General features: G+C 34.2%; 2 protein-coding genes across 4 annotated transcripts; both read right to left on the reverse strand.

Annotated features, from left to right (window-relative positions):
- Nucleotides 1–164: 164 nt before the first annotated feature.
- LOC11417006 (lipase 1) lies at nt 165–5121 on the reverse strand. The gene is made up of 9 exons (XM_003630778.4): nt 4532–5121; nt 4013–4186; nt 3142–3559; nt 2760–3043; nt 2599–2667; nt 2048–2104; nt 1621–1673; nt 1451–1526; nt 165–1353 (listed from the first exon to the last, which is right to left on the reverse strand). Exons 1-9 carry the CDS (start codon nt 4570–4572, stop codon nt 411–413), a joined length of 2115 nt encoding a protein of 704 aa, XP_003630826.1. The 5' UTR covers nt 4573–5121; the 3' UTR covers nt 165–410.
- A 3059-nt stretch (nt 5122–8180) lies between these two features.
- LOC11416738 (carbon catabolite repressor protein 4 homolog 3) lies at nt 8181–13154 on the reverse strand. Of its 3 annotated transcripts, XM_003630780.4 has the most exons (12): nt 12745–13154; nt 12591–12656; nt 11538–11590; nt 11361–11442; nt 10665–10751; nt 10132–10224; nt 10001–10033; nt 9682–9794; nt 9050–9158; nt 8865–8950; nt 8464–8548; nt 8181–8387 (listed from the first exon to the last, which is right to left on the reverse strand). In XM_003630780.4, exons 1-12 carry the CDS (start codon nt 13066–13068, stop codon nt 8274–8276), a joined length of 1245 nt encoding a protein of 414 aa, XP_003630828.1. In that variant the 5' UTR covers nt 13069–13154; the 3' UTR covers nt 8181–8273. The 3 variants fall into 3 exon arrangements, 2 of the variants coding, with proteins under 2 accessions (XP_003630828.1, XP_024629514.1); XM_024773746.2 differs by lacking the exon at nt 10665–10751; XR_005643683.1 differs by lacking the exon at nt 8181–8387 and having other exon boundaries at nt 8499–8614; nt 8810–8950.
- Between the last annotated feature and the right edge of the window lie 217 nt (nt 13155–13371).

Raw genomic sequence — 13371 nt, forward strand, 5'->3', positions numbered from 1 at the left:
TCCATCGAGAATTTCCTTTAAGAAAGTTTTTTTTCTTTCCCACAAACCTTTCCCCGACAAACTGCCCTATCTCTAATCCTAACTACTACAACTTACTTCTATTCTTTATCCTTAATATTACACAAGGAAATCTATTGTAACAAACATCTAGTGAACGACCAATATAAAAGATTCAAACTCTTTGTTTCATTCAGATATCAACACTATTTACAGAGTATTGTAACATTGTTTCTAAGGTCTTATCTTTTCCTTCAAGCTAAAAAAAACATAGTTTTGAAGGAAGAGATGATGACACATGCATCAGAGACACAGTCAGACATGTGTACAGTACAGTTCCATTTGACATTGATTTACATGACATGGCCGATATGCTTTAGTATCAGATGACAGTGTATAGATTTTCTCACATTCTACCCTGTAGCCGAGACTTGTGCTTTCTTTCTCAATCTTAGAGATCTTCGGTTCACTTCATGCTTTGAATTTGTCTCCACAAGAAACAAACGGGACATGACATATGACAAAAGTTCTTCATGATGAGAGAAGGTAAAATCCAAATGAGCATATTCAAACTCATTAAATGACACATCTACACCAACCTCCTTCATCAATTTATAATGTCTCTTTACCATTGAAGGTCTTACAACTTTGTCTTTCTGACCAGCAACCAAATCAACAGGGATGTCAATGAGCCAATAATGTTCTCCTAAATCCAAAGGCTCAGGTGAACCATAAACTTCTCTATTAGCAGAGGGACTTCCATAATCGAACATTCTAAATCTTCTAGTTCTCTTTATCTGTGCAAGATGAAGACCGACATAAAAAGATACTGCTGGCATGTCATTCATGTTGTAATGTGGTGTTCCTAAAACTCCTACCCAATTCGAGCTGTCCCCTCCGAGAACATAACCTACTAAAGTTTGAACCAATCCTCCGACTGCAGGTAGGTTTTGCAAGTCCCGGGCTAACTTGTTAACAAGCATACGAAAGAATCGGGTTGGTATGTAGAAGGCGGGGAAAATACGAGACAAAACAGGAGCTAGAAAAAATATTACACGTTCCACCACAGAAAAGACCATGTTGGAGTCATGATGAAAGCCAGCAGGTGATAACAAAATCAATCTAGAAAGTCTATGAGGCTTCTCTTCTATCCTACGTGTAATGACATACATCAACATAGATGCTCCACCCAGACTATGGCTAATTGCACAAAGTTTGTATAGCTGATCATCATTATTATCCTTCTCAATGTTAGGATTACTAAGTTTCAACTCGGCAGTTTTTACTTGATGGATTTTTTCTATCATAGCAGGAATGTCCTCAGTCCCATGTTCGTTGATTGAATACCGCCAGTATCTGCATTACATTGATATCATGACAATATTATCGTTTCTAACAGCAGTAAGTAGTACGACATTGCAATAACACGACAAGGTTTGTTTTGAGGACTTACTCGCGTGAGGAGATGTTCTTGTTTATGTGTTCTCTAGAAACCAAACCGCGAAAATTTCCCAAAAACACGTCATACCCTGAAAACAAAAACAAACTTGTATATGTAATAATTCGAAGAAAAAAAACTGATGTTCTTAGAGCATACAAACTATATTGACAAATATATCAAACCTTGATCATAGGCTGCAAAAGCTGGAGATCCAACAACACCATTAGATACCCAACTGAACCAACAAAAAAAAGGTTTAAATGAATTTGACTACCACTGTTGCTTTGATAAATTTTGGAAGGTTAAATGTAAGTACATTGATAAATGAAAATACGATCCTGTAATAATTGGCCAGAAAATAAAAAAATTCTAGCATCCCACAATGTAACAGAGAAAATCGTTTCAATAATCGAAAACAGTTCACAGTTCAGAGAATACAAGTAAAAGAAAAAACAGAAAGTGGGATACAGAACAGTATAGCTCATGAGTCATGACTCTAACCATTCCATACATGCCCTGATGAGTTCACAACTTGCTTACACACAAAGCTTCCTAAATCTAAGTCAAGATGGTTTAAAGGCTTGTACAAGACACGTCAATATTACTCACCCCATTGATGAATCAAAAACTCCATGCTGAAGATAAACAGCTTTTCGAGCATCTCGCCTGTGAAGTCAGATTACAGGCATTAGAGTGTACACATAAATTTTCGTTATATCAGTAACACAAGCTACTTTATGTCTATTCTTCCTACATATTGCTCTCTAATTATGATTTTTGAATATTTTCTGAATGATAACACTTCACTATGCCTTCACAGAACTCTTCCACATATACACATAATACTCATAGGTTATGATCCCATAAGTTGACACCATAAGTGCTATATTTATGTCAGAAATGATGCACAAGTTTGAAACAAATACGAACAAAATAAGGGAAAAAAAAGACATGCGAACATAATAATTTCATTTCAAATGAGTTGTATTCATTGCATAAAACACAATGAAATAGTTGAGATCAATAGATATCAATTAGTATCATGAATGATGTTTACATTTCTATAGTTATTCCCCGTGGAAAACCACATGTTATACATTTATGGAGGTCCCGCTTGTTCAAAATTTTTATGGAGGTCCCCAAAGAAGTGTTTACTTTACCTGGGTATTCTTTCCAAAAGAAGAACATATCCATCAGCAGTGATCACATGAATAGCTTCATACGGATACCTGTTGAAGGTAGAAGGGTAAATCATGAAGCGGACTAGCAATAATCAAAACAAAAAGAACAAATGTAAATGCGGCTATCCAATAAGCTTTACCCAAGCTCTGTTATGACATCCTGACAAGTTCGGGCATCCGTGCTAAAAGACTGCCGAAAATCAGTATTCCTCTCCGTAGGTGTGGGGACATTCTCTCCAAGAGTAGCTGTATAAACAGTGGCATTCTCAACAACGTTATCATCATCTTCAACACCTCTTTCTTGTGATGAAAACAACCTAGACAATTTTCCAAAAGCTTCTGATGGGGAAAGAAGAAGATGTACTGCTTTGTGAACAAAATCAAAAACAGCTTCTATGAATATTTCCATGGCTAAATGAAGATCCTGATTGACAAAATTAAATGCACATGAGAATCGTCAACAAAAAATATATAAATGTAATACAACAAACAAATTAATAAGGATAGAAATAGTTTCACAACCTCTATGATCCCACGTCTCCTATCAGTGGTTCGATGAATAATTTGGTCCTTGAGGCTTTGCACCTTCGCATGTAAATGTGATTGTGCTGCAGCATGCTGATTTTCAGAGATGGAGCGCGGTTTTGACAACCCAGAATAAACTAACTGGAAAAGACGAAATGGAATTCCGAGCAAAAACTTTACAGAAACCAAAATCCAAAGTAAGATATATTGGATCCAATCCACATGATTCCTACTGTAATTGGTAAAACTGGCTCTAGAGGAGGCTCTAGAACCCGCAGATGAGGGAGTTTCAGGATAATCATACCCATCATCATCATCATCCTCATCATATTCTTCTCCAGATGAGTATTCCACACTTGAAACATCAGAATCCACAGCAAGTTCATGAATAAATTGGTTGAAAGAGGACACGCCACTGGGAGAACAAGCCAAGCAAAACAATGTCAAGAACAACATCATCGTTTAGATGTGGCACATTATTAGGCTTTGTTTGGATAAACACCTCAATTAAGCACTTATGCAATATCAAATAAGTCAAATGGTTTTCACGTAAGCTATAAGTTGTTTTCATGAGCTATCCTGGAGAGCTTATGAAAATAGCTTATAGACATGTCATAAGTTATTTCCATAAGCTCACCCAAACACTCTCATAAGTGTGCATGTCACAATAGATAAGCTCAAATAAGCCAATCAATCAGACCCTTAAGCTATAACCAAATACATTCATCCGAAAAAGAATGCAAAGCATAAACATGTTAACAAAAACAAAAACAAATTGCATATCAAGTAAAAAAAAAAACACTGAATTCTTATAAGATAAAAGAAATACTTGACATAGACATCTACAAATTTGATGATGAAAACTTACTTTTCCATCCAGCGTGGAAATCGCGGTCCACGGAAAGTTGGTCTAAGCTCCCAACCTTGAATACCTTCAAGTATATTAGCTTTGCCAGGTAGTAAAGCCAACAAAAGAGCTGATACTCCATTGATAAACCTCACAATATTGTTCAACGACTCATAAGTAAACGTCTTCACCGACCTATACCAAAATTCAGATTATTCCTCTTGAACATCAACAAATATATATCCATCTTTCCAACTAAGAAGCATCAAGACACCAAAATATTTAAGATTGAGCAAATGTTTGGTATCACGGTTGCTTTAGCAGAATCACGATGAGCCACCATGATACCAAATACGCACTAAATAGTGTTTAAATTGGTTGGAAATTTATAAAAAAAAAAAAAAAAAAAATTGTGGCATGCAGAAAATAACCGAAGTAAATTCCTAGAAATGAAAGAAAAAAATGACATAAATTCAATAGAACTACATAATAAATGTACACATGCAAGAAATGAATTTGGAAGCAGAGAAATGTGCTTACTCTTTAGTAACAGCGATGACATTATCAGCAAGACGTTGCATATTCTCTCTCGATCGATCAAATTTTGGGTTATTCTTTCTTTCTTTCAAATTACGAAAATGTGAAAATTCAGAATATACTGAAATTCGAATATTTGTTTTTTTCTGTGAAATTAGGGACAGACGAAGCAAATCGAAACCAACGAAGAAAACGATAAACACAATTCTTTGCTTACGACGATCGAAGAAGAATCTTTTTCTTTTCTTTCTTACGAGGAACGTTATTAAGTCGGTGGTGGATTTACGAGTGTTGTCTCAGATTCCACGTGGATGCGTGTGATTGGGTGGATTTGATTCGTGTCGTATTCTTCTTGCGGTGAACTTTTGGTGCCGGTGACAGTTTACACGTAGCGTTTACGAAACAAGGATTTTCGCGGTTATATCTATGGTAATATGTGGACCGTTGAGATTAGTTGTGTGTGGGTGTCATGAACGGATAGGAATGCAAGTGGATAAAGATGTTGACGATTGCGCATGATTCACACGTGGTATAAATGAGGTCGGTTTTGGTGAAAAATGAAAAGAAACGAAGTGGCAGTTTAGTTGGGGAGGCACGCCACGCCACGCCACACAAATTAAGTAAGGAGGAAATCTATCACTTTACCCAAAAGAGATAGGATCGACCTAACTTAGATTAGAAAATGAAAGATCATTCAAAGCATTATTATCGCAATCTAATACTCCATCCGTCCTTAATCATGAAGTATAAAGTCTTGTTCTCCCGTACAAATTATTAGATTAAATTTATTATTATTATTATTATATCTATGTGAGTTTAGTTCAGTTGGTAGAAATATTGTATATTATACGCAGATGTCAAGATCGAACTACCGGACACTCCACTTCTCTGCAATTAAACTGTGCGAGCTCTAGCCACGAGACTACTTGATAAAAAAAAGATTAGATTCATTATATTTTTAAGCATATACATAAAAACAGAAGGATTTAATAAAAATTCATAAATTAACAATACCATCAACTTTTCTTAACATTAACATGTGTGAATTTAATAAAAAGGCTTATGGTAAGGGACAGAAGGAGTACTAGATTTGTGCGTTAAAGTAAGTACATCTTTTAAAAAAAATTGGTGCCGAAATGGTAAATAATGTTTTTGGTGCAAAAAATAAATGCTGGTTAATTTGAAAGAAAATATATATTATGTATCTTTAACTTGAAAGAAAATATTTATCCTTTACCTTAATCAAGGTCATAAATTTGAATATAATTTGAGTATGCAACAACAATAAAATTCCAACAAAGAGTTTGTCGCTCATTTAAGTTCCACAAGACTTGAAAGATTAATCTCCATAAGTTGTCGCTCATTTAGGCTCATACAAACTTTATAATTAATTATTAAGGGAGGGGGTTGTAATTCAAACATTTTATGGGAGATGAAAGTATAAGTTTTAATTTTCAAGGGAGGGAAGTGTATATTTTAACTTAGGCTTAATTACATAAATGGTCCCTTAAATAATTATGAGATTTCAATATGATCCCTTTATTAATTTTCGCTCCATTCTGGTCCCATAAGTTACCTCCGTCAGTCAAATAAATCCATTATGTTAAATTTTTTGAGAAAAACGTTAACATTCATCCCCTTCATCATCAAATCCAGGAAAATTCATCTTCAACACTAAACCCAGAAAAATGAAAAATTCATCATAAATCCAGAAAAATTCACCATCTTCAACACTAAACCCATAAAATATTATCACATTCATCACTAAACTCATCAAAATTCATCACTTTAACCACCACACCTAAAATAAAATAAAAAAATAAACTCAAATATTGAACCAAACAAATATAGAAGAAAAAAAACTCAAACAAATTAAAAACAGAGATAATAGACAGAGGGGGTCAACGAAAAAGGAAGAACAGAGGGTCAACGAGAAGCCATGGAATTAATGGTCTCATATCCGACGACCCAACAACATAAACACACAAACACCACCAAAACCCAACAAACATAAACCACAAATCCGACTCTGATGAAATAGCAGTGACTGCGCTGCCACCAAACAACGGCGGCACTACCACCGACTAACTCCCCGCCGCCGTAGGAGCAAGAAAAACAACCCAAAATGGGATATGAAGGAAGAGCCCAGGGAAAAAATTAAACGACGTAAACAACAGGACATAAACAACAAGAACACCATCAAGAAAATCAGTATAAATAAGCACCTTCATGGTCAACCACTTCTCACCAACCATTTCGTTTTTCTCAATCTTAACAGTCTCAGCAGAGAGTTTAGCAGCAGCAGAAACATCTTCATCCGAATCAACTTTCACCTTAAACGAAGGTTGCTGCTGCCGTTTCGAAGTCCACATCCGCTAAAGTTTAACTACTTCGTTCTTCAGTTCTTCGTTATGGGAATCGCGATGATGATTATGCTTTCGGCGTGTGTAAACGAAGTAACCGTTTATCTGAATCTTACTCTTGAATGTGTCGGTTTACATGGAGGAGGTTAATCTGAAGAAGAGGGGGTGAATTATTGAGGAATTGGTGGAAGGTGCATTGAAGGTTTGGATTAGGGAGGAAAGAAAGTGAAGGCAGCGAGGCTTTTTTAGTGAGAATGCAGGGAGATTTTTTCAAAAGGGAACCCAGAAAAAAAAATTGAAAGCAAATAGTTTGAAAGAGATTGAATGTGAGAAGAAGAAAAGTTTTAGGGTCAAGTTTGGATTTTGAATCTCAAAAGAAACAAGAAATTGAAGGTGCAGAGTTGAGAGGGGTTACCGAAGCTTATTGAGAGATTTGGGAGAATTTTTTTTATTGGAATTAATAATTGAGAAAATAATTTTGATGTATAGAAATTTTTTTATATTTAATCTTTTTATTTTGGAATTTGTTAAGAGTTTTTTTTCTTCAGAATTTTCTTGATTTTTTTTCTTCTCGGTTTTGTGTGAAGGTGATGAAATTCTGGGCTTAGTGATGAATTTTTTGGGTTTAGTGATGAATGTTAACGTTATCATTCAGTTTAACGGAATGGATTTATTTGGTTAACGGAGGTAACTTAAAGGACCAAAATGGGACGAAAACTATTAAGGGGATCAAATTGAAATTTCATAATTATTTAAGGGATTGATCATGTAATTAAGGCTTTAACTTAAGAGGGGAGGAGAGTGTAATTCAAGCTTCTTTTTACACTCTCCTCACTTGAAAAATGTTTGAATTACACTTCCCTCCCCTCTTAATTTAATAGTCTGGAATTCGAACCTTACATATATTATCCCTACCAAGTGAGATAAGCTATCAAGTCATGTGCGCAACTTAAATTTGTACGGTAATTTTTTATTCATAAATTATAAAGTTTTTTTGCTAGTTGCCCGGATTTGAACTTCGGACCTTGTATATTTACATTGTCTCAACCAACTGAACTAAGCTCATGAAGATATAAATTATAAAGTTTAATTACTATACATGAGTTACCAAGTCATGCTAACAAATATTTGTTAAAGATAAAAAAATAAAGGAAATAATTGATAAGTTTGATCAAACAGAAGTCAATCTTTCAAGTTTCAAACGAAATAGATGCAATTTTTCAGATAAATTTTTTTCATTAATTTCTCAAATGAATATGATAACGTGTGATTTTATATAAGGATAATGCTAGATAAAGCGCAACCTTGTTTCGTGAAATTCTTACACCACTACATGAACCTAACCTTAATCTGAACTGCTTTCCTATGACTGCAGGTACATGCTATTCAATATCTACTCTAGGTGATGCCGCTGCTGCAGTTATGTCTGTAGATTTATTATGAGCAACTGAGAAGGAAAATTCAGACAGCAACGCCAAATGGTCGCTTCCCACTTTCTATTGATCAAGAAAAAAATAGTTAGATGGAGAGAAAAGATTGCAATTAGAAAACAAAAAATTGAAGCAGTAATACCTTGCATGGGAGACCACCTTCCCTCAGGAGATCACTAATCGAAACGGTATCAAGAACTCTGGTTGGTACAATACCTTCAGAGTACCTGCATCATGAGCAATCAATCTATCTTATTGTTGTGTGATTGTCATTATTAAGGCTATAATTATAAGGGTCATGCTAACCGGTGTCCCGGGGGCACTGGTTAAGCATACAAAAAAAATAAATTTTTACCATAAAAGGAAGTTTTGTTGACTTATTTATAGATTAATTAAACAATTTTCAATGCAATAATTAACATATAATTTCCCTTTTTATTATCCTAACCAGTGCCCCGGGGGCACCGGTTAGCGTTTCCTAATTATAAACATCATATTTTTCATAACCCAAACATTATCAGCGCTTAGGAAGGAATTTATTACCATAAATAATCTACAGTACCAAGAAACTTTGAGTGATAGGAAGTTGCCAAGGGTTCACCATTCAATCCCCGTGTACTAGCTGATCCCTGAATAGGTTTATCATTTTAATATTCTATAGAGATAAACCATGAGAAGGAATATGGAAATTAATATAAATAACAGGCTACAAAAGAATGAATAGGTACATTGACTGTGGCGTATGAACTATTCAGCTTTAATGGATGAACAGCCAAGTGACACTCAGAATCACCTGTTGCAGTTTTTACCTCTTCATCTGTCCAGAAGTCTAACAATCTGGAAATAGTAGCTTCAGAGCATCATAATGTGATATCAAAGAACTGAATAGCACAAACACTAGTAAGAAACATGCCTTCTTCAGTTAATGTATAAATGTCATAAAATGTTCCAATTTATATCATACAAAAAACTGCATGAAAATGCAGGTATCTTATACAACAATGCCTAACCTATACTCATGAGAGGACATTCATGTGCAAATTGTAGCAAATGCTGGATTCGAACAGAAATCGTAAAAGATGAATACAGTTTGTTGCACCCTGATTTAGAACACACACATTCAAGAGTGGAGTTTAGTTATAAATTGTGAAAATGTAAAACTTCCTGATTTCAAATGTTTAATCAAACTGTGGTCAGTTTATTTTTTTAATCAAACTGAAGATTTTACAGTCACACAATGTCAAGCAAAAGTTTGTTATAATTTAAATATCAAATGGTAATTCTTTACCGTATTAACTGCACATGCAATCCTACGTGGTAGCTTATGATATAGAATTAATAGCAAAAAAAGGAAAAATACCCATCCAGTGAACTAAATGGACCAACTGTTTCTTTTTTCTCGCCTAAAACTTGAGCAGGGCGACAACGTTTCTGTCCAGATAACTGCTTTCTGTCGTATAGCTTGATATTAAGCTGCAAATGAAAACCACATACAGTTTCAATTAAGCATCTTAAACATAAAATACTTGCTATGCTAGGACTCATGTCTCATGGCATAATCAATCTTACTGCTGTGTCCGGTATAAATGAATTTGCAAAACTAAGATTACGAGAATCTAATATAAAAATTCAAAGAATGAGATTATGAGAATGTAATATAAAAATTCAAAGAAATTCACCTCAGATGTTGACAAAAACTTGTATATTCCACTCTGTTGAAGAATGAGTACAGATAAAAATCAACATGTAAAAAATGAATAACACAAAGTAATTAAATGAATAACTACTATCTATTTTCTGAAATATGCACCTCAGGAGTACTATTAAAATCACCAGCTAGGATTACAGGGGCATTACCCCATTTCTCTGAGAGGGACTGTGCTTTTGATGAGAGAAAACGAATCTGCAACATTTAATATTTCACAAGATAATGTAAGGATTAGGGGTAGGCATTAAGCTAATGTAAATACTTAGATATAAGAGAAATGATATTTGTACAACCATTTTCTAAAACTTTTGTGACAACTTTCTCTCTCATACTCACATTATATTTTTACTTTCTCTCTCTATTACTTTGATATTTGTACCAATACATACTTTTCTTGGTAAAAATGTGGTTGTCCATTTAGTTGTCAAGCAAATTGATGTTCAAATAACACTACTCTAGATATAAATAGGGTTTTCAAGCTTAAGCCAATGTAAATACTGAATAGTATTTCCAAGATAACAAAAACATTTTAGGATTAGGCATTAGTAGTTATCCCAACTGATCAGCTAGACCTTTATGCAAAGGAGGGAGTAAAAACCTTTGTTTATAGGTCAAAGAGGGAATAAAACACTTACTTGACCTAATTTAACTTCTCCCCTGTTTGGGTTATAGAGTACGTGGATATTACCAACCAACAGTCTTCTTGAGTCAGATCCAGACATCTGCCTGTACAGGATGAAGTTAAAGATGCAAAGAATGACCAATGGATGCACGGTAGGACAATGTTTACATTAATAAAGCTAAGACAATAAAGGATTGCTACTGCTTATATTCAAGCTATTATAAGAGATCACGCGACATAAAGCAAGAGTTGACGAAAGGAGCAAGGAATTCAGGCAGCATTCAAGTGCCACAGCACTCATGTTTGATAAATATGCCCACAACAACGTTAATAATCAATGTCACAACTATGTAAGGTATTCTCCTTTACATGCACATTTTCTACATTCGGAAAGTCATGAATGCAATGCAGTCATAAATCGGCAATGGTTCAAACCCCATAGGTAGCAAACACCTACTGGGAGGGAAACCTTGCATATGCTTGTTTTATGGTTCCATGGGAGCAAACAATCTCTAATATTTTCTTCTAATGGTTTAGTGTTCTGATTAAAGAGTTTTCTGACGCTGATTTTGTTTAACTGTGCCTAATGCAGTGCTCAAGTAATTTTTTTAAATAGAAAAAAAAAATTGTAAAATACAAGAGCAGAAGCGAAGTTTTGAAACGCCAAAACGAATAAGCATTCGCGTCATTTGCATCAAGGAACTCATACCTCAAAAACTAGAAGTTGAGCAACATTATCACGAAGGCCAATGTTCTTGTATTGAATGCTTTCTCCATCTAACAATCGGAACCTAACAGACAAATAAGAAAAAGACTGACCAAAGTGAATAAACTGGTATCAATTTTTATCTAACATAACAAGCAAAGTGAGCTACTAGTAGATTACTTATCAGCTTTCCAAAACATTGCACAACCGTCAGATGTATCTCCAGTGCGTCTCTGCAGCTCCATTGACATAATTCATTAGGCTCCCATTAGTTAGAACTTATAAACCTACATATCAAGGTGTACTACTACCAATACTATAGTGCTAAATATTTTTTCACATTTTGACAGAGATAAATCAGCATGTCTTATTGTCAATGCAGATAAAATCAACTAAGTTTTATCATTAATTTATTAATGAACCGAAAATTGATCGAGAATATACCAGGCACTAAGAAACCAAAGTAAAAAATAGAAACTCAAACCCTAAGTTGAAGTCTTATTTAATGTTTCTATACCATAATATAAAGAGAACTAACTATCAATTGTGGATTTGTCAAAAAATATTTTTCTTTACCATTTTATGCTTAGTAACACTTTTTTTTCCTTCAAATTTTTAAGGGTTTTTCTATCATGTGCAAATTTACACATGTTAAGAATTTCAAAAAAGTAAGTTTGAATGGGAACTTGTGCATTTAGTATTAAATATGTATCATTTTAATAGATACTTGTTGTTTTTCCATAAAAAGTGTTCACTTTTAGTTGCTTTAACATGTGCAACATTGCACATGTTAGACAAACCCAATTTTTAAATTTAAAAACCTACAAAATTGATATTGAAACTCAAGTTTAGGTAGCATATTATGAAACTGGAACAAGCAAATTATATCAGCATCCGGAAGCAATAAATAGCACTTAGGGCCTATTTGGATTGGCTTATTTGAGCTTATCTATTGACATAAGTTTTGTGAGACTATTTGGGAGAACTTATGAAAACAGACTATGAGGACATCGCTCATAAGCTGTTTTTAGCTTACTTTCATAAGTTCTCCAAGATAGCTTATGCAAACAGCTTATAACTTATCCAAAAAGCTTTATTTTATCTTTTGCGATAGAAATAGCTTATAGATAAGCGCTTATGATGATGAATGCTTATGCTATAAGTTGTTTATGGAAACAGAGGCATAGTATTAAATTCAGAAAAATGTTTAAAGGAAATGAAAGTTACTAGCACCTTATAAGAACCTGCATATCCTGCCTTAACCAAAATATTGGAGAGTTCAACGTACATGTCCACCTCCTGATCAATGAGTGAGAATAATACATTTTTGAGTTAAACAGCTTAATTAAGTACTTATTTGCATGGTGAAACGTTGGTTCTTACTTACTTGTAAGCAGATAATATCAGGGTTCCATTCAAAAAGTTCTTCAGAAAGAATCTTTTGACGGCGATTCCAATTGATGTAACGAGAAGGAACATTAACGTATAAATCAGTGTGTTGAGAAGCATTTCTATCAGCAAGTATGTTATATGAAGCTACTGTGAATCTCTCCGGTGATGCGAGGGATTGATCGAATGCTTCAACCCAACGGCGTTGGATTCCGCGAGAAGAAGAATTGGAATTTGTATTACACTGGCAGTGAATTTGTGAAGCTCTTGTAGGGAAACTGAATTTGAAGAAAGAGGAGATGAGCCAAGTTGAAGAGGCCATTTCCAAATCAACAATGAAACGCGCCACAATTCGTTATCTAATCCCGATGCTTTTCTCTCCTTTCATTTTCCCTTAATACTCTACTTGCTTTTATTTTAAACTAAATTAGTACAACACAACCTTCTCTCTCATACTTATATTATATTTTTATTTTATTTTTTTCTTTTTTCTTTCTATTTGTTTTTGACCAATAAAAAAAAAAAAGTTATATATCACTACTCTCGTTTTATATATCCTTGCAAATCTTAATTTGTAATATTCCTCTTTTTTAGGGAACTTGTAATATTCCTATTCTTGTCAAAA

The sequence above is a fragment of the Medicago truncatula genome, chromosome 8 (genome assembly GCF_003473485.1).
Source record: "Medicago truncatula cultivar Jemalong A17 chromosome 8, MtrunA17r5.0-ANR, whole genome shotgun sequence".
Lineage (NCBI taxonomy): Eukaryota > Viridiplantae > Streptophyta > Magnoliopsida > Fabales > Fabaceae > Medicago > Medicago truncatula.